At 30.5% G+C, this 17,422-nt stretch overlaps 2 protein-coding genes across 5 annotated transcripts; both read left to right on the forward strand.

The window, feature by feature from the left end:
- The first annotated feature begins 8,646 nt into the window (after positions 1-8,646).
- On the forward strand, positions 8,647-13,699 carry LOC112744404 (COP9 signalosome complex subunit 7). Of its 4 annotated transcripts, none has more exons than XR_011871461.1 (9): positions 8,647-9,028; positions 9,561-9,636; positions 9,911-9,999; positions 10,650-10,739; positions 11,001-11,045; positions 11,158-11,228; positions 11,671-11,806; positions 12,719-12,905; positions 13,291-13,699. XR_011871461.1 is itself a non-coding variant. In XM_025794016.3 (9 exons), the coding sequence occupies exons 1-8, from the start codon at positions 8,864-8,866 to the stop codon at positions 12,869-12,871; spliced, it is 747 nt and encodes a 248-aa protein (XP_025649801.1). In that variant the 5' UTR covers positions 8,647-8,863; the 3' UTR covers positions 12,872-12,905; positions 13,291-13,699. The 4 variants fall into 4 exon arrangements, 3 of the variants coding, with proteins under 3 accessions (XP_025649801.1, XP_025649802.1, XP_025649800.1); XM_025794016.3 differs by having other exon boundaries at positions 12,797-12,905; XM_025794017.3 differs by having other exon boundaries at positions 12,800-12,905.
- Positions 13,700-15,603: 1,904 nt separating this feature from the next.
- LOC112744406 (uncharacterized) lies at positions 15,604-16,552 on the forward strand. The gene is made up of 2 exons (XM_025794019.3): positions 15,604-16,246; positions 16,438-16,552. The coding sequence occupies exons 1-2, from the start codon at positions 15,759-15,761 to the stop codon at positions 16,442-16,444; spliced, it is 495 nt and encodes a 164-aa protein (XP_025649804.1). The 5' UTR covers positions 15,604-15,758; the 3' UTR covers positions 16,445-16,552.
- The last annotated feature ends 870 nt before the right edge of the window (positions 16,553-17,422 follow it).

A 17,422-nucleotide genomic window follows, 5' to 3' on the forward strand; every position in this document is an offset into this window, starting at 1 on the left:
CCCATTTAAGATAAGTTCGTCTAACTTCATCTCTCTGATTTAGGTGATATTGCCAAATTTAAAGCCATTTTTTAGGGTCTCGTTCCAAAGAATTAAAGTCAAATTCATCAGATGCAACTATTTAAACTTTTGAAGGTTGTATCTCAATTTCTTCGTGATTCATTAAAGTAGAAGAACTATTTACAGGTATTAATATTGTAAAAGTGATATGTTCTCCTTCTTAAATATTAGCCTTCTTCTTAAAAAATGCATCAATTCTTTGATTTTTTATGATTATTTTATATAAAAATTTGAATATATATCCTGTAAAATGTGAAATGCGAATACAGTCAGTTCAGTCCAAATCCAACATGTTTTGAATGTTTAAAACTAAAAACTATTATGCAATAAAAGCAAGAGATGAAGATTGAACTTTGGTATTTTAAGTCAAAGTAAAATATTTAAGCCAACCGAATTATTTTTTATTTTTTAAAAAAGTATTACTAATTTTTTTAATAAAAGTTTGGGGAGGCCATAGCCCCCTTGTCTGAATTAAGCTCCGCCTCTGATTACTTGCCTACTTGGTTTTGATTCCAAATATAAATTGGCAATATATCATTTAAAAGTTAATATTTTACCCTAAAGGATCTTATTTGAAAGTCTAAAAAAAAAAGCTATCATGAATTTATGGATTTGAAAATACCATTAGTGATAAAAAATTAAAAATTGCATTTCAGCATAATTACATAAATTTTACATTTATGGATCTTACGGATGATGAAATAGTTTTATAAATTCAAATAATTTATCTAAGAACAAAGGTATAAGGTTGTGTTTGTTTATAGGAATGGAATATTGAGACAAAGATACAGAAATATAAAATTATATTTGACATATAAAACATAAACATAAATATTGTGTTCAAATATACTGAATTAGTATTAATGTATTTTATATTTATCTTGATAGAAAAAATATAGAAACACTAATAAAGAACATAACTTATTTTTCATTTTTTAATTATTTTTGTTAATTTTTTATAATTATATTTTTTATTATTATATTTTTCATCTTAAATTTTTTGAATAAAAATAAATTAAATTTTTATAATTTATTCTTTATCATCAAATAAAATATAAGACCACAAAATTTTATATTTTTATCTTTTGTGTCTTATTTTTTTTTTATTATCAAAAGCAAATGCAGGCTAATATACAAGTTTTGTGAGAAAATGAACTTACACACTAAATATAATTTATAGCACATGATTTTTCACACCAGTTAATGCATTTTTTTTTTAGTGTATACAATTACATTTGACATTTAAGTAGCTTATAGGTTAAATATGTATCTACTGAATATAATAATTAATTTGGATTAGTTAAATGTTGATATTTGAATTCTGCTTTGTATATATAAGTAAAATTTGTTTTTTATAATGATATTGATTTGCATTTTTTCGAGCCCTTATTTTAGTAATTAGAGAGAGATAACTGACTAATTAATTAGAGATTACAATATTAGTTTTAAAAAGTAAACTCTCTTTAGATAAAATGGCTAATTATGGACGTAGTTTACTTTTTAACTGTCATGTATTCTTTAATTTATCTTCTTGTATCTCTTTTTGTTTTTATGCTAAAGACATTTTATTTTTAAAAACGGTTGTTTTTTAGTTTTTTTTTTTTTTTACTTTTAAAATCGGTTATTAATAAAAAAAGATAACAATTCTTTAATTAAGGACAAATTTTTAAATAAAATTTAAATCGCGACAAATTAATTTTTGACGTACGTAATACTGTAAAAAAATAAAAAATTTACTAAATATAGCGATAACTTACAACATATTTATATGTATGGGAATGGATCCTCTCAATTGTTGAAAAAATTAAGGGAGTAAAGTGTGATCTATAACCCTTCAATGCACTCTCTCTCATGTTTTCTCTTGATCCCACTTATAACAATTAATAGTGAGAGGTCACACTTTACTTCCTCAATTGTTAAAAAAAAAAATTGAGAGGATCTGTAACGACCCAACTTCTAGCACGTCATGACCAATGCTAACCGCCAGGCATTACTACACGGCTTTTCCTAGAGACTTTAGACCTTATATTAAAATATATACATATGAGCCTGTAACGCTAGTCAAGATCACGTGTCAGATATATAGATATAACGAAATAGGTAATAGATAAATAGATAGTATATACATAAAGCACAGAAAACATAGCAATATCATACATATATGTCCGAAAGCTCATTTAGTACATCATAATTCACATCAGGTTACGTCGTTGCTTATTCATGAAAATATTTACAAACTCCATATTTATACTAACAGGCCTTGACTCACAAGAGTCACTCTAGTCTGAGACCCGTTCTAACTGGTTTATATAGGTATTTACAAAAACACCTAACCCTCTAAAAGTCTATACAGAGCGAGGGTAAAGACTACTACTATTACAACTACTGTTGGTCATCAAACCCTGGTAGCTGAAGAAACATAGAAGTAATGTGTGGAAGTAAGAGAAGTCACTCTGATCCTCCGGTAATGCTACTGCTGTTCGCTAGTCCTAAGGATGGAAACTCAAAGAAGACCTCGCTGGTTTGCATCTGCGGAACGGGGAAGTAAAGGGTGAGAACCTAAGGTTCCCAGCAGGGTGCTACACAGGAAAACCTAAGGAGTTCCGCAGCCTAAGTCTAAGACTTCGTGCAGTTAGGTCGGTAAGTCACACAAACAACTACAAGCACAAGTATATAGCAGAATAGTAAACAAACACAAAGTACGGGAAGTAGAGATAAATCACAATCACAGATAAATGCAACAATCAAGTATGATACATGCTTGGTCCTATGCAGGCCATGATCTCATGCGTCGGTTGGCTACCCGTAGCCCGACTTTACCCAGCCCAAGTTCGAAAATGGCTACTCCACTGGGTCGGTCGCGCACCAGTACCCGTAATACAATCGCGACACTAATAAAGAATGGCCAAAAAATATAAGGTGCTCCCAGTGAGTAGCAGTCCATATGGCGGGCGTCCCCACGTTCATATAGTCTCTGGTCAGGGGGATGGAAGTCCGCTCTGCCAGGTACTTCTCAGCACCTTGGGGTTCACAGTTTCTTCTTCCGCGACACATCTCAACAAAATTTATTTCTAAGGAATTTCTCCTCCCTTCTTTTATAGAAACTTGTGCCCGACTCTTTCTTAAAATGTCTCAGCCTTGTCACATTTTACCATTTTACCCTTTTTATTTAACTTTTCTTTTTACCGTTTTCATTAGGTTTTTAATGACGCTTTCACTCCTAATGTTATTATTTTACTATTGTATCTTCAAGTTTTTCCTAATATACAATTTTTCCCTTGATTAAGTTAATTATTCATTTTTAATTTGAGTTTATGTCTGAAATTACTAATATGTCCTTAAGTACTCTAGTTTTACCGTTTAACCTTATTTAGTATCAAAATTTTACCGAATTAATCCTAATAGTTGCCTACGATTAAAATTATTCCTAATATTTTTATTAAATGTCAACTTTTACCCTAAGGGACCTAAAATCAAATTTAGTGCTTGTTTGGGTGCCATTATTTTGTTAAAAAAAGATATTTTTTAATGAAAAAATATCTTTTTTTTATTTTTTAGTGTATTTGGCAGATTTCTAGTAGTAAAAATAAAAGCACTAGAAAAATAAAAAAATATTTTTTTTGAGAAGCTGTAATTTACATCTTTTTTTAAAAGATCTTTTTTTCTTAGAAAAAAGATGTTTTTCATATAATAAATAAACAAAAAAATACTTTTATATTGTTATACCCAAACATAATTGATAGATAAAAAGATCTTTTTGCATGAGATATCCAAACATAAAATTACTTTTACTTCTTCATAAGATCTTTTAAAAAAAGATAACTCGAAAAAATATTTTTTCTTAGAAACTCACCCAAACAAGCCCTTATCCTTTATTAATTATTTACTTATTCTAGTTACCGCTTTTTACCGTTTTACTTCTAACTTTTACTAAAGCTTTTATTTAGGCTCGAAATTTTTTTATAATTATAATCTTAACCCAAATAATTTATATAATTATTATTTTATCGCTAATGACACTAAATTTAGAATTTTACTTATTTTTAATTTAAATTATATTTTTAACTCTCTTTTTATCCAAAAATGACCATAACACCTTTTTTACCTTTCCACCTTTGTTCCATAGGATTAAAACTATTTTTGTAACTAATTTTTAATTCTTTTCTATCATAATTTTCGTGCTCTTCGTGACTGAAAATTTTAGAGGTGCAGTTTTTATGTTTTTCTTCACTTTTTGTGACGTTTAAAGCTTGAAACTTAAACCCCAAGCGCTTCTATGCTTCCGGCTGTTTTCACACAAAATTCAGAGGTAATACAACAGTAAATTACACATATTTAGCAAGCCAAAACAGTGATAACTCACAAAATTTTCAGAAATTCAAAACAAGCACAAATTCACCACAAAGTGGCTCATATAAGCACCGAAAACAAGTACAACCATACTCTAACTAATCCTAACCCTTACCTCTTAGGTAATTCAGTTGGTAAACCTTTCTCAAACTAAAAAATGTGCATATAAGGGCAGAAACAAAGCTGGTGGTGGTGAGTTTCGTTTTTGGGCCTAAAGTGTCGCAAAACGTCGAAATTTAACCACTGTAAGCTCGAAACTCCTTAGGCGTGCTCCATGGGTGCTTCAAGAGGAGTTCTTTATACATGGAGGAGAGTAAAAATTCATCATGGTTACTGTTTCTTTTTAAAAGAAAAAGAAAAGGAGAAAGAACAAGAGTTTACCTAGCCGAATTCGGTATAAATGCGAAGATTGGCAAAAACGGACAAGAGTTTGTGCTTGTATGGTTTGAATCCTTGAAAAACACTTGAAGAATAATGTATGAATGGTGATATAAGGGGCTGAAAACGCAGGTAGTATGTGCAGAATTTTTTCTGTTCCTGCTCTCTCACTTACGGTTCTTATCTCTCTCTTTATGGTAAAATGTTATTGAATTTTGCTTGGTAATTTTCTTAAATAAAAAATCTGAAGTCTAACCTAATTAAATGTGGTAAAAGAGGGCTAGAAAAATTAGAGAAAAATAGACTGATAGCAAGAGAGATGGGGCGTGATTTCAAGGAAACATAGTCAGCGTCATAATGACATGTTTATCTGCAATTAACCACGGTTAATTACTTGTGGTTGAAAACACAGTAGAGAGGGGTGAGAGGCTGAGATAATCTTGGCCCATAGGCTAAGAGAGTGGGGCCGAGTTACTAGGGTAGCAAGCAAGAGGATTCGGGGTCTCTAGGAGTCATTTGCGGAATATTAGGCAGAAATTCGGTTCGGATAACTTTTACCGGATAGTAAAACAATTAATGGCTAATAACTATTCTTAAAGAAGTAAATCATGAAGAGATAGCCAATATAAATCTAGGACACATTTACTTAAATAGAAATTACTTTTATCACTGGTTCTGAGGTTTTCAGTTATGATAATTTTTCTCGACGCACGCAAAATTGTCACTAAAAGTGAATTCCTAACTCAAAAAGTCTCTAGTGAGAAAAATAAATCAATGGTAAGCTAATATTTATTATTTACTAGTCAAACTTAATTTTGGGAGATTAATTACCCTCGTAAAATCAATTTTGACTATATTAATGGTCTTTTTTTATTTAATTTTTTATTTTTTTTCTTTTGTTTTTTTTTATTTATTTTTTTCACCATTGGCCAGCCTCACTAATTTTTTTTTTGAGCCATGATTTAAAATTTTGCAAAATAAATTTTAAAATAACCAAAAAAACTTGTTTACAAAAAGTTGGGTTCTTACGGGATCCATTTCCAAATATCATTCAATTATAATATTTGCATAAAATACTCTAAAAAGATTAAAGATATATGAACTATTTATTATTGTATATTTTTTGAAGACATATTCAATCAAATACAAAAGATTTTATACGGTTTAATGAAACCCCATATTCCCGACCAACATCCAAGTGTTAGGTTATAAATATTTAAATATGGATTAAATTATAAATTAGTTAGGATTTGACTAAATAAAATCATTTATAAACTAATTACAAACATGTTATTTGAGTCGATTCATATCTTGTAATTGGTTAGAAATAGGCCTTTGGATAATCTATCTAACATACTAATAATAGTTATACTACACATTTAATCAAGTTGTCTTTTCTATTCCTCCTCCCTTATATTTCTACCGTTGCTTTTTTTTTTTTTTATTATTATTATTATCATCTCCTTTTTTTTTCCTTCCTCCATCATCGTTATTATCATCATCGTCGACTTCTTCTTATACATATAACCATTCAAATTCATAATGCACCGAAATTACTTAATAATAACGACACACAAACTTAGTTCGAAAACAAGTGCATAAACAAAATTGAATCATAAACAAAAGCATATCCAAATCCATTAAGTAATTTTACAGCATTATATATTTCTTCTTCATTGTTTGATTTTTTTATTCATGTTAAGCGGGTAAAACAAGAAGAATTATGAAAAGGTAAAACAAAAAGGAAAAGATGAACAAGAAAAGAAGAAAAAGAACAAGATGAGGAGTTTTGAGGAGTTTTTTTATTGTTATTTCTACTTCTTTTTTGTTTGATTTTTTCTTCTGTTTTTCGTAGTTTTATTCCTCTTAAAAGAGTGAAACAAGAAGAATTATAAAAAATGAAATAAGAAGGAGAAGGAGAAGATGAAAAAGAAAAATACGAAAACGAAGACGAAAAAGCAACAGAAGATGAAGAGGAAGAATTTTGAATTGTGCACAGTTTATTAGAAAAATAACACTGAAATGCATCTCAATTAACTCAGAAATGCACCGAAATTACTTAACGATTGCGACACACAAACTCAGTTCGAAAACAAGCATACCAATAATATCGAATCATGAAAAAAAAAACATCAAAATCAATTTTGGATCAAACAACATCATCAATATGACTTAAATGACACCAGAACCATTACAATTACATTCGATGACATAATTACACCAAATCCAAGTGAACGAGACCAAATGCACCTCAATTAACTTAGAAATGCACCGAAATTACTTAATGATCGCGACACACAAACTCAGTTTGAAACAACATACAAAAATAATTGAATTATCAACAAAAATACATCCAAATCAATTTTGGATCATGCAACATCATTAATATGGCAAAAATTCTACGATAATGATAACAATAACGACGATACGTATAAGAGGAAGACAATGACGACTGTAACAATGATGATCACGATGATGAAGATGATAGAGGAGAAGGAGGAAAAGGAATGAGGAGAAGGAGAAGGAGGTGGTGTTGGTGACAACAATAACGAAAGAGAAAAATAACGAAAAAAAAGGAGAAGAAGAAGAAGAAGACACAACATCAAGAAGAACGTGCAGTAGAGCGCGCGAAGAAGAACGTGCGCACGTGAGTGTATATGACTTGATTGGATTTGGTTAGTTAAATGACTTGGATGTAGAGCTTTATTGTACTAATAACATACCATGAGATTTCAATAATAATGATTAGGGATGTTCGCGGTGCGGTTTGGATCGATTTTGAGTAAAAAATTCATCCTATCCGAACACTAATTTTATTTGCGGCGCGGTTTGAATTGGATACTTTTTTTTTTTTAAATCCAATTCAATTTCAAGCGGCTTGAATTGGATTGGATTTGTGGTCTTGTAAATTAAAAAAAAATATATATATATATATATATATATATATATATATATATATATATATATATATATACATAACAAGTCTCAATATTAAATTCTAAATAACTAACAATAACATAACAAGTCTCAACAATATTTTAAAAGATCAACAATAACATAACAATAGAAATAAAATCATAGGTCAGTTAAAATAAATAAATAAATCTCATTTTAAATATAAAATATTTATTAAATAATAATACATGAATAATATAAAAATATATAATAAATTGAATGTATTATAAGTAAAATTATAAATATAATAATAAAATAATAATATTATAGCACATTGTGCGATTTGAATTAAATTAGATTGATTTTGAGTAGTAGATTAAAAAATTCGATCCGATCTATGCGATTTACAAAAAATAAAATCCAATCAAATCTAAATTAATGCAATTTTAATTCGTTTACGATTTAGATTGGATTCGATGACTAGTTTAATTTGAATTGTTTGAACACCCCTAATTAATAATTATCTCATTTTATATTGTCTCTTCTGTTTTATTCTATTATTTTTAGGTATTATACTCACAATATATTTTAACATATGAAATTGAATTTAATTTTTATTTATTAATAATTAATAATATAAAATATTTTACACAATAAAATATTATTTATGTGATTAACATAAAATATTATTATTTTTATTGATATAAAATGAAGTAATTAAATACATATGTAAAATTACTTTGCATGAGTATATTAAAATTAAATTTATATGAAATTTACAATTTATTTTAAAATTTATGTAATTGATGATATTTTTTTTTACTAAAGACTTTCACGTATTTTACAAATTAAAAATTTTTATTTAAATATTTCTTAATTTATCTAAAATTTTCCTACAACCTTTTCTTTTTACGTAAATCCCGAAATTTAAAAAATTATATAAAGCCAATGCTGAAATAAAACACTTTCCTCCATTATTCTCTCCATTCACTCTCACAAACTCACTCACAAAGCTCAGAAGCTAAAACCATACAACTCTGGACTTCAATTTTCAAATCCTTTCTCAGCCCAAAATCTTCAAACCCTAAACCTAAAATCCTCCTTATTTCCCCCCATCTATCTATTTTCCGATCACAACTCCCTTCCTCAATCCCCAAAACCCTAGAGTGGTTCGTTCGCAATGGACATCGAGCAAAAGCAATCGGAGCTGATCGACCAGTTCGTGAAGCAAGCCTCTTCTAATTCCCCTAACTCTCCGGCGATTGTTTCCGTCATCGTCGATGCAACCTCTCATCCTTCGCTCTTCGCCTTCTCCGAGATTCTCGCGCTCCCGAATGTCCTTCAGGTCCTTCTCTCTTTCTTACACACTCCCATTCTACATGTATATTTTGATTTTTCCGGCTTTATTGCTTTTTGTTTCATATTAGTTACGTTTTATGGCTTATTTTTAATTGTTCCCAACGATGGTTGTTGATTGCAAAGGGAAGCTGAGAAGCGAAGGTTTATATTTTTGGGTTGTTAGGTTTGCTGTTACATTTATTTGACTCTATTGTGTTTAGTGTGTTGTGAAAGAGTTCTAGAGTCATATGTTTTGCTTGAATTTAGTTGTCTTGAATGATTGTAGCATTGTCATGAACCCTTGAAGGAATAAGTAGGTTATGTAACTTATTTCATTCGGAAACCACCCAATTTATCTTTGTTTTGCTATTTTCATGTTAAATGTTAATTCCCATTCTTTTGAGTTATGTTAATCTCTTAATCGGATATGTAAGTGCAGATGACCGCACTGATCATGCCCCCTTCCCTTTAAATACAATAGCTCATTCTTCTATCATTTTTTTAACTCGTTGTTCTATTCTATTTTTTTTTTCTGGCAGCTTGAGGCCAGCGAGAATTCAGCATACCTTGATATGCTTCGCTTGTTTGCCCATGGAACGTGGAGTGACTACAAGAGTAAGCCCAAGGATTCACCTGTGTGATTGGCTGATTGCTTATAGATTCATAATCATATCCTGGTGATTTTGAAGTGCACTAGGTTCTGCATATTGTATCTTTCACATGATTTTCTATTTTGTGAACAATATCATGAGAAAAATATGAAAATCCACCTCTTTCTCCTTTTGTGTGTGTGTGTGTGTGTGTCTATATATATATATGGTATTTTTATTCCCTAAAAGAACAAAGAATCACGTAGAGTTGCTTATTAAGAAGGTTAAATGGTTTACAGGTAATGCTGATCGTCTTCCAAAGTTGACACCTGACCAGATCCTGAAGCTCAAGCAACTTACAGTTCTTACTCTGGCCGAGACATTCAAGGTTTTTCTCATTTAATCCAGTTATTGGTTACTTTTTTTTTAATCGTTTTTGCTTGAATTAGTGGTTCAGATAGATGATTGATCCATTATAGATTTTGACTTGGATATTGCCTATTTTCACATGGCTCTGTTATTGGATCAAGTTTTGTTAGAGGTATCTGTGGTTTAGTTTGCTTTAACCGTTACAGTTAAAAGGCCAGCTGGTCCAAACAATATCATTTACGTTGGTTCAGATTGGATTGATTTAATAATTTTTTCCTTTGAAAATATAATTAATAGTAGTAATAATAACTCATTTAGTGGTAGTAACAGATTTTTTAATTGACTTGACACATAATCCGATATCATTACTCAATGTTATTACAAGTAAAAATACAATTTAATAACAAAAGGTTATATGTGTAGTTTGGATCAGTTTGAATTGAGTTGTATTGGTTTTGGGTCAATTTATTTTATATTGATACAAACAAATTGCTGATTAACTTAGTTGAGTTTATCATTTTAAATCCTGTTTCCTTTTTGTGAAACATGACCTGGTTAATCCAGATTCAAGCTTTCTTTGTTTGATTATTCTGTGAGTCATTGCACTTGGATTTTCACATTAAGCAATTACTTTTCATGACTAAATTTTTTTATGTATTTTATTTTTAGGTGCTGCCCTATGACCAACTGATGCAGGAGTTAGATGTGACAAATGTTCGTGAACTTGAAGATTTTCTAATAAATGAATGCATGTATGCGGTAGGCATCCTTTCCTTGAAGAGAATGTATTACCCCTCAAACATAAAAAATTAATGAAATATCCATCTACACGATATCACATGAGATCTTCAGGGATCCATGTAGATACCCTTAATGATATATCCCACTTGCACATAAGATCACTATTTTCTAGATATGTAATGTATATTTTTATTTCTTTGAAAATCTAATTAATAATTTGTGAGTTGGTAATAATACTTAGAGAACAAGTTATGTTTCTAAATTTTCTGCTGTCATCAGGGAATAGTCAGAGGAAAGCTGGATCAGTTACGACGATGTTTTGAGGTCTCAGCTCACCATCATTTGTTATTTTCTTAAAATTTGTCTTTTAAAGCCTTTTATCTTATTCTTTACGTACTCCATTAGGAAATTAGTTGATCTTTTTGTATGCTTTCAGGTTCAATTTGCAGCAGGGAGGGATTTGAGGCCTGGCCAACTGGGTAGTATGATACATACGCTCTCTAACTGGTAATTTGTGCTTTTCACTTAGGGGTTTGGGAGTTGAATTACCTGTGGTTATTTGTCTCATTAGTAAATCAATTATGTTTACCTGGAAAAAGAATATTTTAATTTCCTTATCCAATGGGAGCTCACAATTTCCATGCTTAACTACAGAAATTGAATTTGTCACTATGGTCACTTTTTTAATCAACTTATGTTTCAGTCTATTTAGCATTAAATATTCAGTTGAGGTCAGTAACCTGGAGTTGCCTTGTCATAATTTTTTGTGCGTGTATATATATATATGGATTGGATTCTTAGATCTTTTCTCTATAATTCTGCTAGTTATGTTTCTTTGCCTCTTTTATTTTCAACAGTCTAGCACTATATCTTATGCTCATTTTTAGAATGTGTTGTATGGAATCACTTTCAAAATATAACAAATTTTATTCATGACTTCAAAACATAGGCTGTCTACATCAGAAAATCTGCTTGTATCAATCCAAGAGAAGATAAGATGGGCTGATAGTATGAGTGAAGTTGACAAGAAGCACAGGAAAGAGGTGGAAGAGAAGGTGGAAGAAGTGAAGAAGTCTCTTTTCAAGGTCGGTTGAATTTATTTTCATATGCTTGCATGTAACTTTTATCTTTTATAGAATTTCCTCTTCTGTGGCTTTACATGCCAAAATTGATGTGTCTACCCTTGCTTTATGCTCGTTTGACCAAAGTGGGGATCGTTTTGTGTAAGGGTATTGTGCTGGTTATGTACAAGTTTTATTTTTACCTTTGTATAGCCGTATATTTGTGGTTCAAGCTGGGATTCTGATCTAGCATTATTTTCAAGATCCAATAAGTATGATGCAAACTGACTATGGGGAAATTTTGTGGCCTTTGAATATCTTCTTATGCAGTCTTCCCATTCATCCTGCCGTCATATGTCCTATCATTTCCTATGGTTTGGAGGTGTATCAAAGCCAATGAATTTGGTTACTTTCTTCTGTAATTGTAGGAGTGGAAGCCAAATCATATATGTTGGATTGGATTTAATACAATCTAGATTTTTTTAAAAATGCGGACGAGGCTCTAAATTGATATATTTTTTGGAGCCAAAACAGGACAGCCAAATTTTCAGGAAAAGAACCATATAAATGTGATGATTAATATAGTTTGATTGGCTTGATCAGTTCCAAACTTCTCTTAACTACTGTGTATATAGAGTCTGTTATATGGAACTGGGTTTTGGCTACAAAAAAGGATATCAGAGAAAACAACAATGTACAATTATGAAAGTATGAAGCAAAAATTATATTAGAAATATTAGATTGTAAAGGTAAGTACTAAAAGCTAAATTTCGAGGACAGTCAAGTTGTAAAAACAGCCCTTGATCCATAGTAACCATAGTTGCATTTCTTTAGCCATATAGAGCTGCTCTATGCAGCCTTCAACTTCAAGGTTTTCCCATATGAGGATTTGGAGTTTTATTGCATAAGATTGAACTATCAACATTATCTATGCAGTATGCACATATATAACTGCCCCATGTTTCTTTACTGTTGGGATATATTGGTCGACGAGTCTTACTTACTTCGTGGCAGAAGTTACACCCTGTAAGCAGGCCGACATCGACTTCCGAGGCCATGAGGAGATCTGCTCTGAATCTGGTGGAGTGATGGATTATGAAGAAGATCGAATCCGACCAAAGAGGTAATACAAGACAATATTGTGTGTATCAAAGTCATTTTGTATAATTGTTTTATATAATTTGGTTGTGTTGAAACTGAGCATGAAATCAACAGAAGCAATATCTTCATTCTCATTTGTTATAAATATTTGGTGCATTGGATGTTCAAGTACTGTATTTATTTTAAGTGATCTCTCCATTTTTCTTTCTTAAGTCCTTAATTGAACGGTACAAGCATAATCCATCAATGGGGACCAACAATTAGATATAGGTATCATTGGATTGTAAAGGAAGCTAGATATAATTGTTATGAAGCATCTACTTCAAACTAGTTATTTTGTGTGCTTTAATTTATAGATAAATTTTTTACAACTTTCTATCATGACCTATGGCTTGGAAAATTTGCAGGAGACGGCATCCAATATCATGAAGAGTGTAGCTAGATAAAGGGAGGTCATTTGACAAGTGTTTAAGTAGCTTGGCATCAATTCAGAAATATCAGCTTTTGAGGAAAACAAGTATATCTATTCAACTTGTCGATGACATAAAAAAGCCAAATAGGGACAGAAAAAATAGGGGGAAGTCGGTTAATTTAGTCAGGGTTGTATTTTGGGAACTCATATTCTTGAAAACCTTTGTTAATCTTAATTGAGTTGGCAAGAACAAGCTGAGATATGTTGGTGCGGCTTTTCCTTTTCTTTTTTCCCCCTTAACTAAATATTATACTGTTTTCTGCTGTGGTGAATATACATTTCAGAAGTTATATATATTCACATTGTGGCCTGATTTTCCGATGGCCTCAATGATGGTAGAAGGAGCTCGTCGTTCCCAATCTGAGAATCCTCCATCAAGTTAATGATCCTGCTCATCCACAAAAAAAAAAAAAAAAAGAAAGTAATGAGTGGGGTTTGTTTCTTTTTTTTTTTTTCTTGCTTTAGTAGTTAGTACTGAAGGCCTTTTTGTAAAGGAAAATTCGTAACTTTATATGAAGATTTAATTTAGTCAATAAATTTGCTTAATATTATTGAAAGGTCCAATCGATTGTTTCTTCGAAATTTTATTTAAAATTGGTTTTCGGAAAATTAATGTTAAGATGTGTCTCCAACAGGAGTTTCTAGCTTTAAAAAATTTTTGGCATCTTAGGTTTGAAAACCAAGTTGATTGTTTGAACGGATAGAATTAGGAATTTATAAGTTAATTAGGTTGAATTTAATATAATAGAATAATATATATTTATAAAATATATTTTAAAATATTTTTATTTTATTATTTAAAACTGATTAAATACTAAAAAACGAAATTGATTTAGTTGATTTATTTATTTGTCTGATTTTTTAACAATTGATTTTTATTAGGGGTATTCACGGTGCGGTTTGGATTGGATGACTTTAAAAAAAGGCTTGGATTGGATGACTTTAAAAAAAAATTCGATCCAATTTCAATCGGTTTGGATTGGATTGGATTTGCGGTTTTGTAAATTAAAAAAATTAAATACATATAACAAGTCTTAACATCAAATTTTAAATAATCAACAATGGCATAACAAGTCTCAACAATATCTTTAAAAACTAAGAGTAAAGTATTGTTTTTGTCCCCAACGTTTGGGGTAAGTCCCAAAGTTGTCCCTAACGTTTCAATCGTCCTATTTAAGTCCCTAACCTTTTAAAATTGACTCAATGTTATCCTGCCGTTAGGGATCCGTTAACAGAATTGACGGTAGGACAAAATTGAGACGATTTAAAAACGTTAGGGACTTAAATAGGACGAAAACGTTGGGGACAAAAACGATACATAGAACTAAATTTTAGTTTTATCCTTCAATAATATCAATTTTTTTTACCGTACATAATATTCAGTTATTTTTTAATCACATCTAAATAATTACACTTAATCACATTACTTTCATTCTAAATAATTTTTTTTTTATATTTTTATATTAACTTATAACTTTAAGTATAAAATTATAAAAATATAAATAAATTTATTTAGAATGAAAGTAATGTGATTAAGTATAATTTACTTAGATGTGATTAAAAAATTATTGAATATTATGTACAGTAAAAAATTGATATTATTGAATGATAAAATTAAAATTTATTTCTATGTATTGTTTTCATCCCCAACGTTTTCGTTCTATTTAAGTCCCTAACGTTTCAAAATCGTCTCGATTTTGTCCCGCTGTCAATTCCGTTAACGGATCCTAACGGCAGGGCAACATTGAGCTAATTTTGAAACGTTAGGGACTTAAATAGGACAGTTGAAACGTTAGAAACAACTTTGGAATTTATCCCAAACGTTGGTGACAAAAAGGAAATGATACTTTACTCAACGATAACATAACAAGAAAAATAAAATTATATGTTAGTTAAAATAAATAAATAAATAATATTTTGAACATAAAATATTTATTAAATAATAATAATATTGAATAATATAAAAATGTATAATAAATTGAACATGTTATAAGTATAATTATAAATATAATAATAAAATAATAATATTATAGCACATTGTGTGGTTTGAATTAGATTGGATCGGTTATGAAAAGTAGATCCGAAATCCGATCCAATCAAATCCAACGGTTTGTAAAAAATAGAATTTAATCTAATCCGAATTAGTGCGATCTTAATCGGTTTTTGATTTGGATTAGATTGTATAAGCGATTTAATTTGGATTGGTTTGGATTTAAACACCCCTCGTTTTTATTTTGAACAGAGTCGTGGTGATACTCGCAGTTCATCAAATAAAATAAAAAATAAATAAAATGATCCGACTTAAAATAAAAAATTGAAAAGAAAGAAAAAAAATTAAAAAAGAGAAAAAGAAAACAGAAATGGGATGAGATGAGAGAAGTGGGAATTTGAGAGAGGAGCAGGATGAGGAGAAGCGGCAGCGGCAAGAGCAATAGGAAGAAGAAGACGAAAGACAAGAGTGAGGAGGAATTGCAAGTTGAAGAGCTTTTACAAGCAGCACAGGACCAGCTCCTCCTCAACCTTTCCGTTAACTCTCACTTAGCTCGTCCTTCTTCTCACAATCAAAACAATTTCGATCTCGATCTCGATCTCGATCTAGAGCGTCGATTCCAGGCTCTCAAATCCAATTCTCCTGCTGTATCTGCACCTTCTCAGCGCCAACAACTTGGAGTTGGAGACGGAGACGAAGACGATCTCTCCGCCAGATTCGATGCTCTCAAGGCGAAATCAGCCTCAACATCAACAACTAATTTCGGATTCGATAGCAACAGCGCCGCCCTATACGAACAGGAAAGCGAAGACGAAGACAAAGAGGAACAAGTTCGCAAACTGATCGAGTGGGCTATGGACGCCGCGCGTCTCGACGGCGCCACCAATCCTACAAACCCTAAGTAATTATATTTATTTAATTGTTTTTTCTTTTTCCTTCGGATGATTATATTATGAATTTATGATTTTCACACAGATGCATTAGATATTTTCTCGTGGTCCTATTGGAAAGCAAAACAATGTGTATTATGTTAGCATTTCTTAATCATACAGAACTGATAATAATTATGTCTTATTTTAATTTTTGTTTTAGGGATTAGGAACCAAATTGCAGTTGTAGAGAATGTTGGCTTGTACTTAAACTCTTAAAGATCCTCATACTGCTAAATGCTAATTAATAATATTGCCTGTGTGTGAATTCTCCATCCTATTAATGTACAGCAGGTTAGACTTGACTTATCTATGCTTCCTTGTTCTATAGCCTCACTTCAAAATTTAACTTGTTGAATGTTGTGTGTTACTTCAGGTTGAGAGTTTTATTATATAATGTCTGCAAAAGAAATCATAATGAGTAACCTAACAGTTCCTAAAGAAAAAAAAAAATACCAATTTGGTCCTTTAAGATAATAAAGGGTGGATACATGAGGTCTTTCTACCAATTTATCAACTAAAACCTACCAGTGATGCGTTAATTACTCTGACATGTCTATCTATGTCTATTTATGAAAGATAGTAATGTAAACAACAATTTTTGGAGCGAAATTTCACTTATTTTGATAGAATTTGTGATAAATAGATAGCAGTTGAAAAAGAATATATGAAAACTCAAAGATAATAAATGTTTTAATGTCCAAAATTATATCATTTTTCTTCTCATGTGATAGTAACGAGATTTGCACTACTGTAAATAACGAAATACATGGACAATTCAGTTTCGTTTCGCACTATTTATTAATAGAAGGACATATATGTCTACTGTTTGTTATCTTAGAGGACTTAATTGGTATTTTTTTTTCTTTAAAGATAAATTAGTCCAAGGTTTTGATCTTCCAGAATCTCATTGTCATTACTCATTATACTCAATCATAATTGTATATGAAATATTAGTTATTAAATATACATTTATGTCCAAATATATATTATTTTATATCTTGTTAAGAGTTTAATTTTGATACACTAAGGTAGCCTTTGTTTTGAAGTAATGAGACAAGAGACTGAGAGACTGATTTAGAGACTGGTACTAAAATTTCTGTCTCTGTCTCCAAAATTTTAGTATTTCAGTACCTTCAAAAAGTAGG

This window comes from Arachis hypogaea, chromosome 14 (genome assembly GCF_003086295.3).
Source record: "Arachis hypogaea cultivar Tifrunner chromosome 14, arahy.Tifrunner.gnm2.J5K5, whole genome shotgun sequence".
Lineage (NCBI taxonomy): Eukaryota > Viridiplantae > Streptophyta > Magnoliopsida > Fabales > Fabaceae > Arachis > Arachis hypogaea.

What these genes read in the sequence shown, in the direction of transcription:
- LOC112744406 (XM_025794019.3), top strand. Translation starts at nt 15,759, where the DNA reads ATGAGGAGAAGCGGCAGCGGCAAGAGCAATAGGAAGAAGAAGACGAAA.
- LOC112744404 (XM_025794015.3), top strand. Translation starts at nt 8,864, where the DNA reads ATGGACATCGAGCAAAAGCAATCGGAGCTGATCGACCAGTTCGTGAAG. An exon ending in TAAATGAATGCATGTATGCG is followed by an intron (nt 10,740 to 11,000) that starts GTAGGCATCCTT and finishes TGCTGTCATCAG; the next exon opens with GGAATAGTCAGAGGAAAGCT. An exon ending in GATCGAATCCGACCAAAGAG is followed by an intron (nt 12,906 to 13,290) that starts GTAATACAAGAC and finishes GAAAATTTGCAG; the next exon opens with GAGACGGCATCCAATATCAT.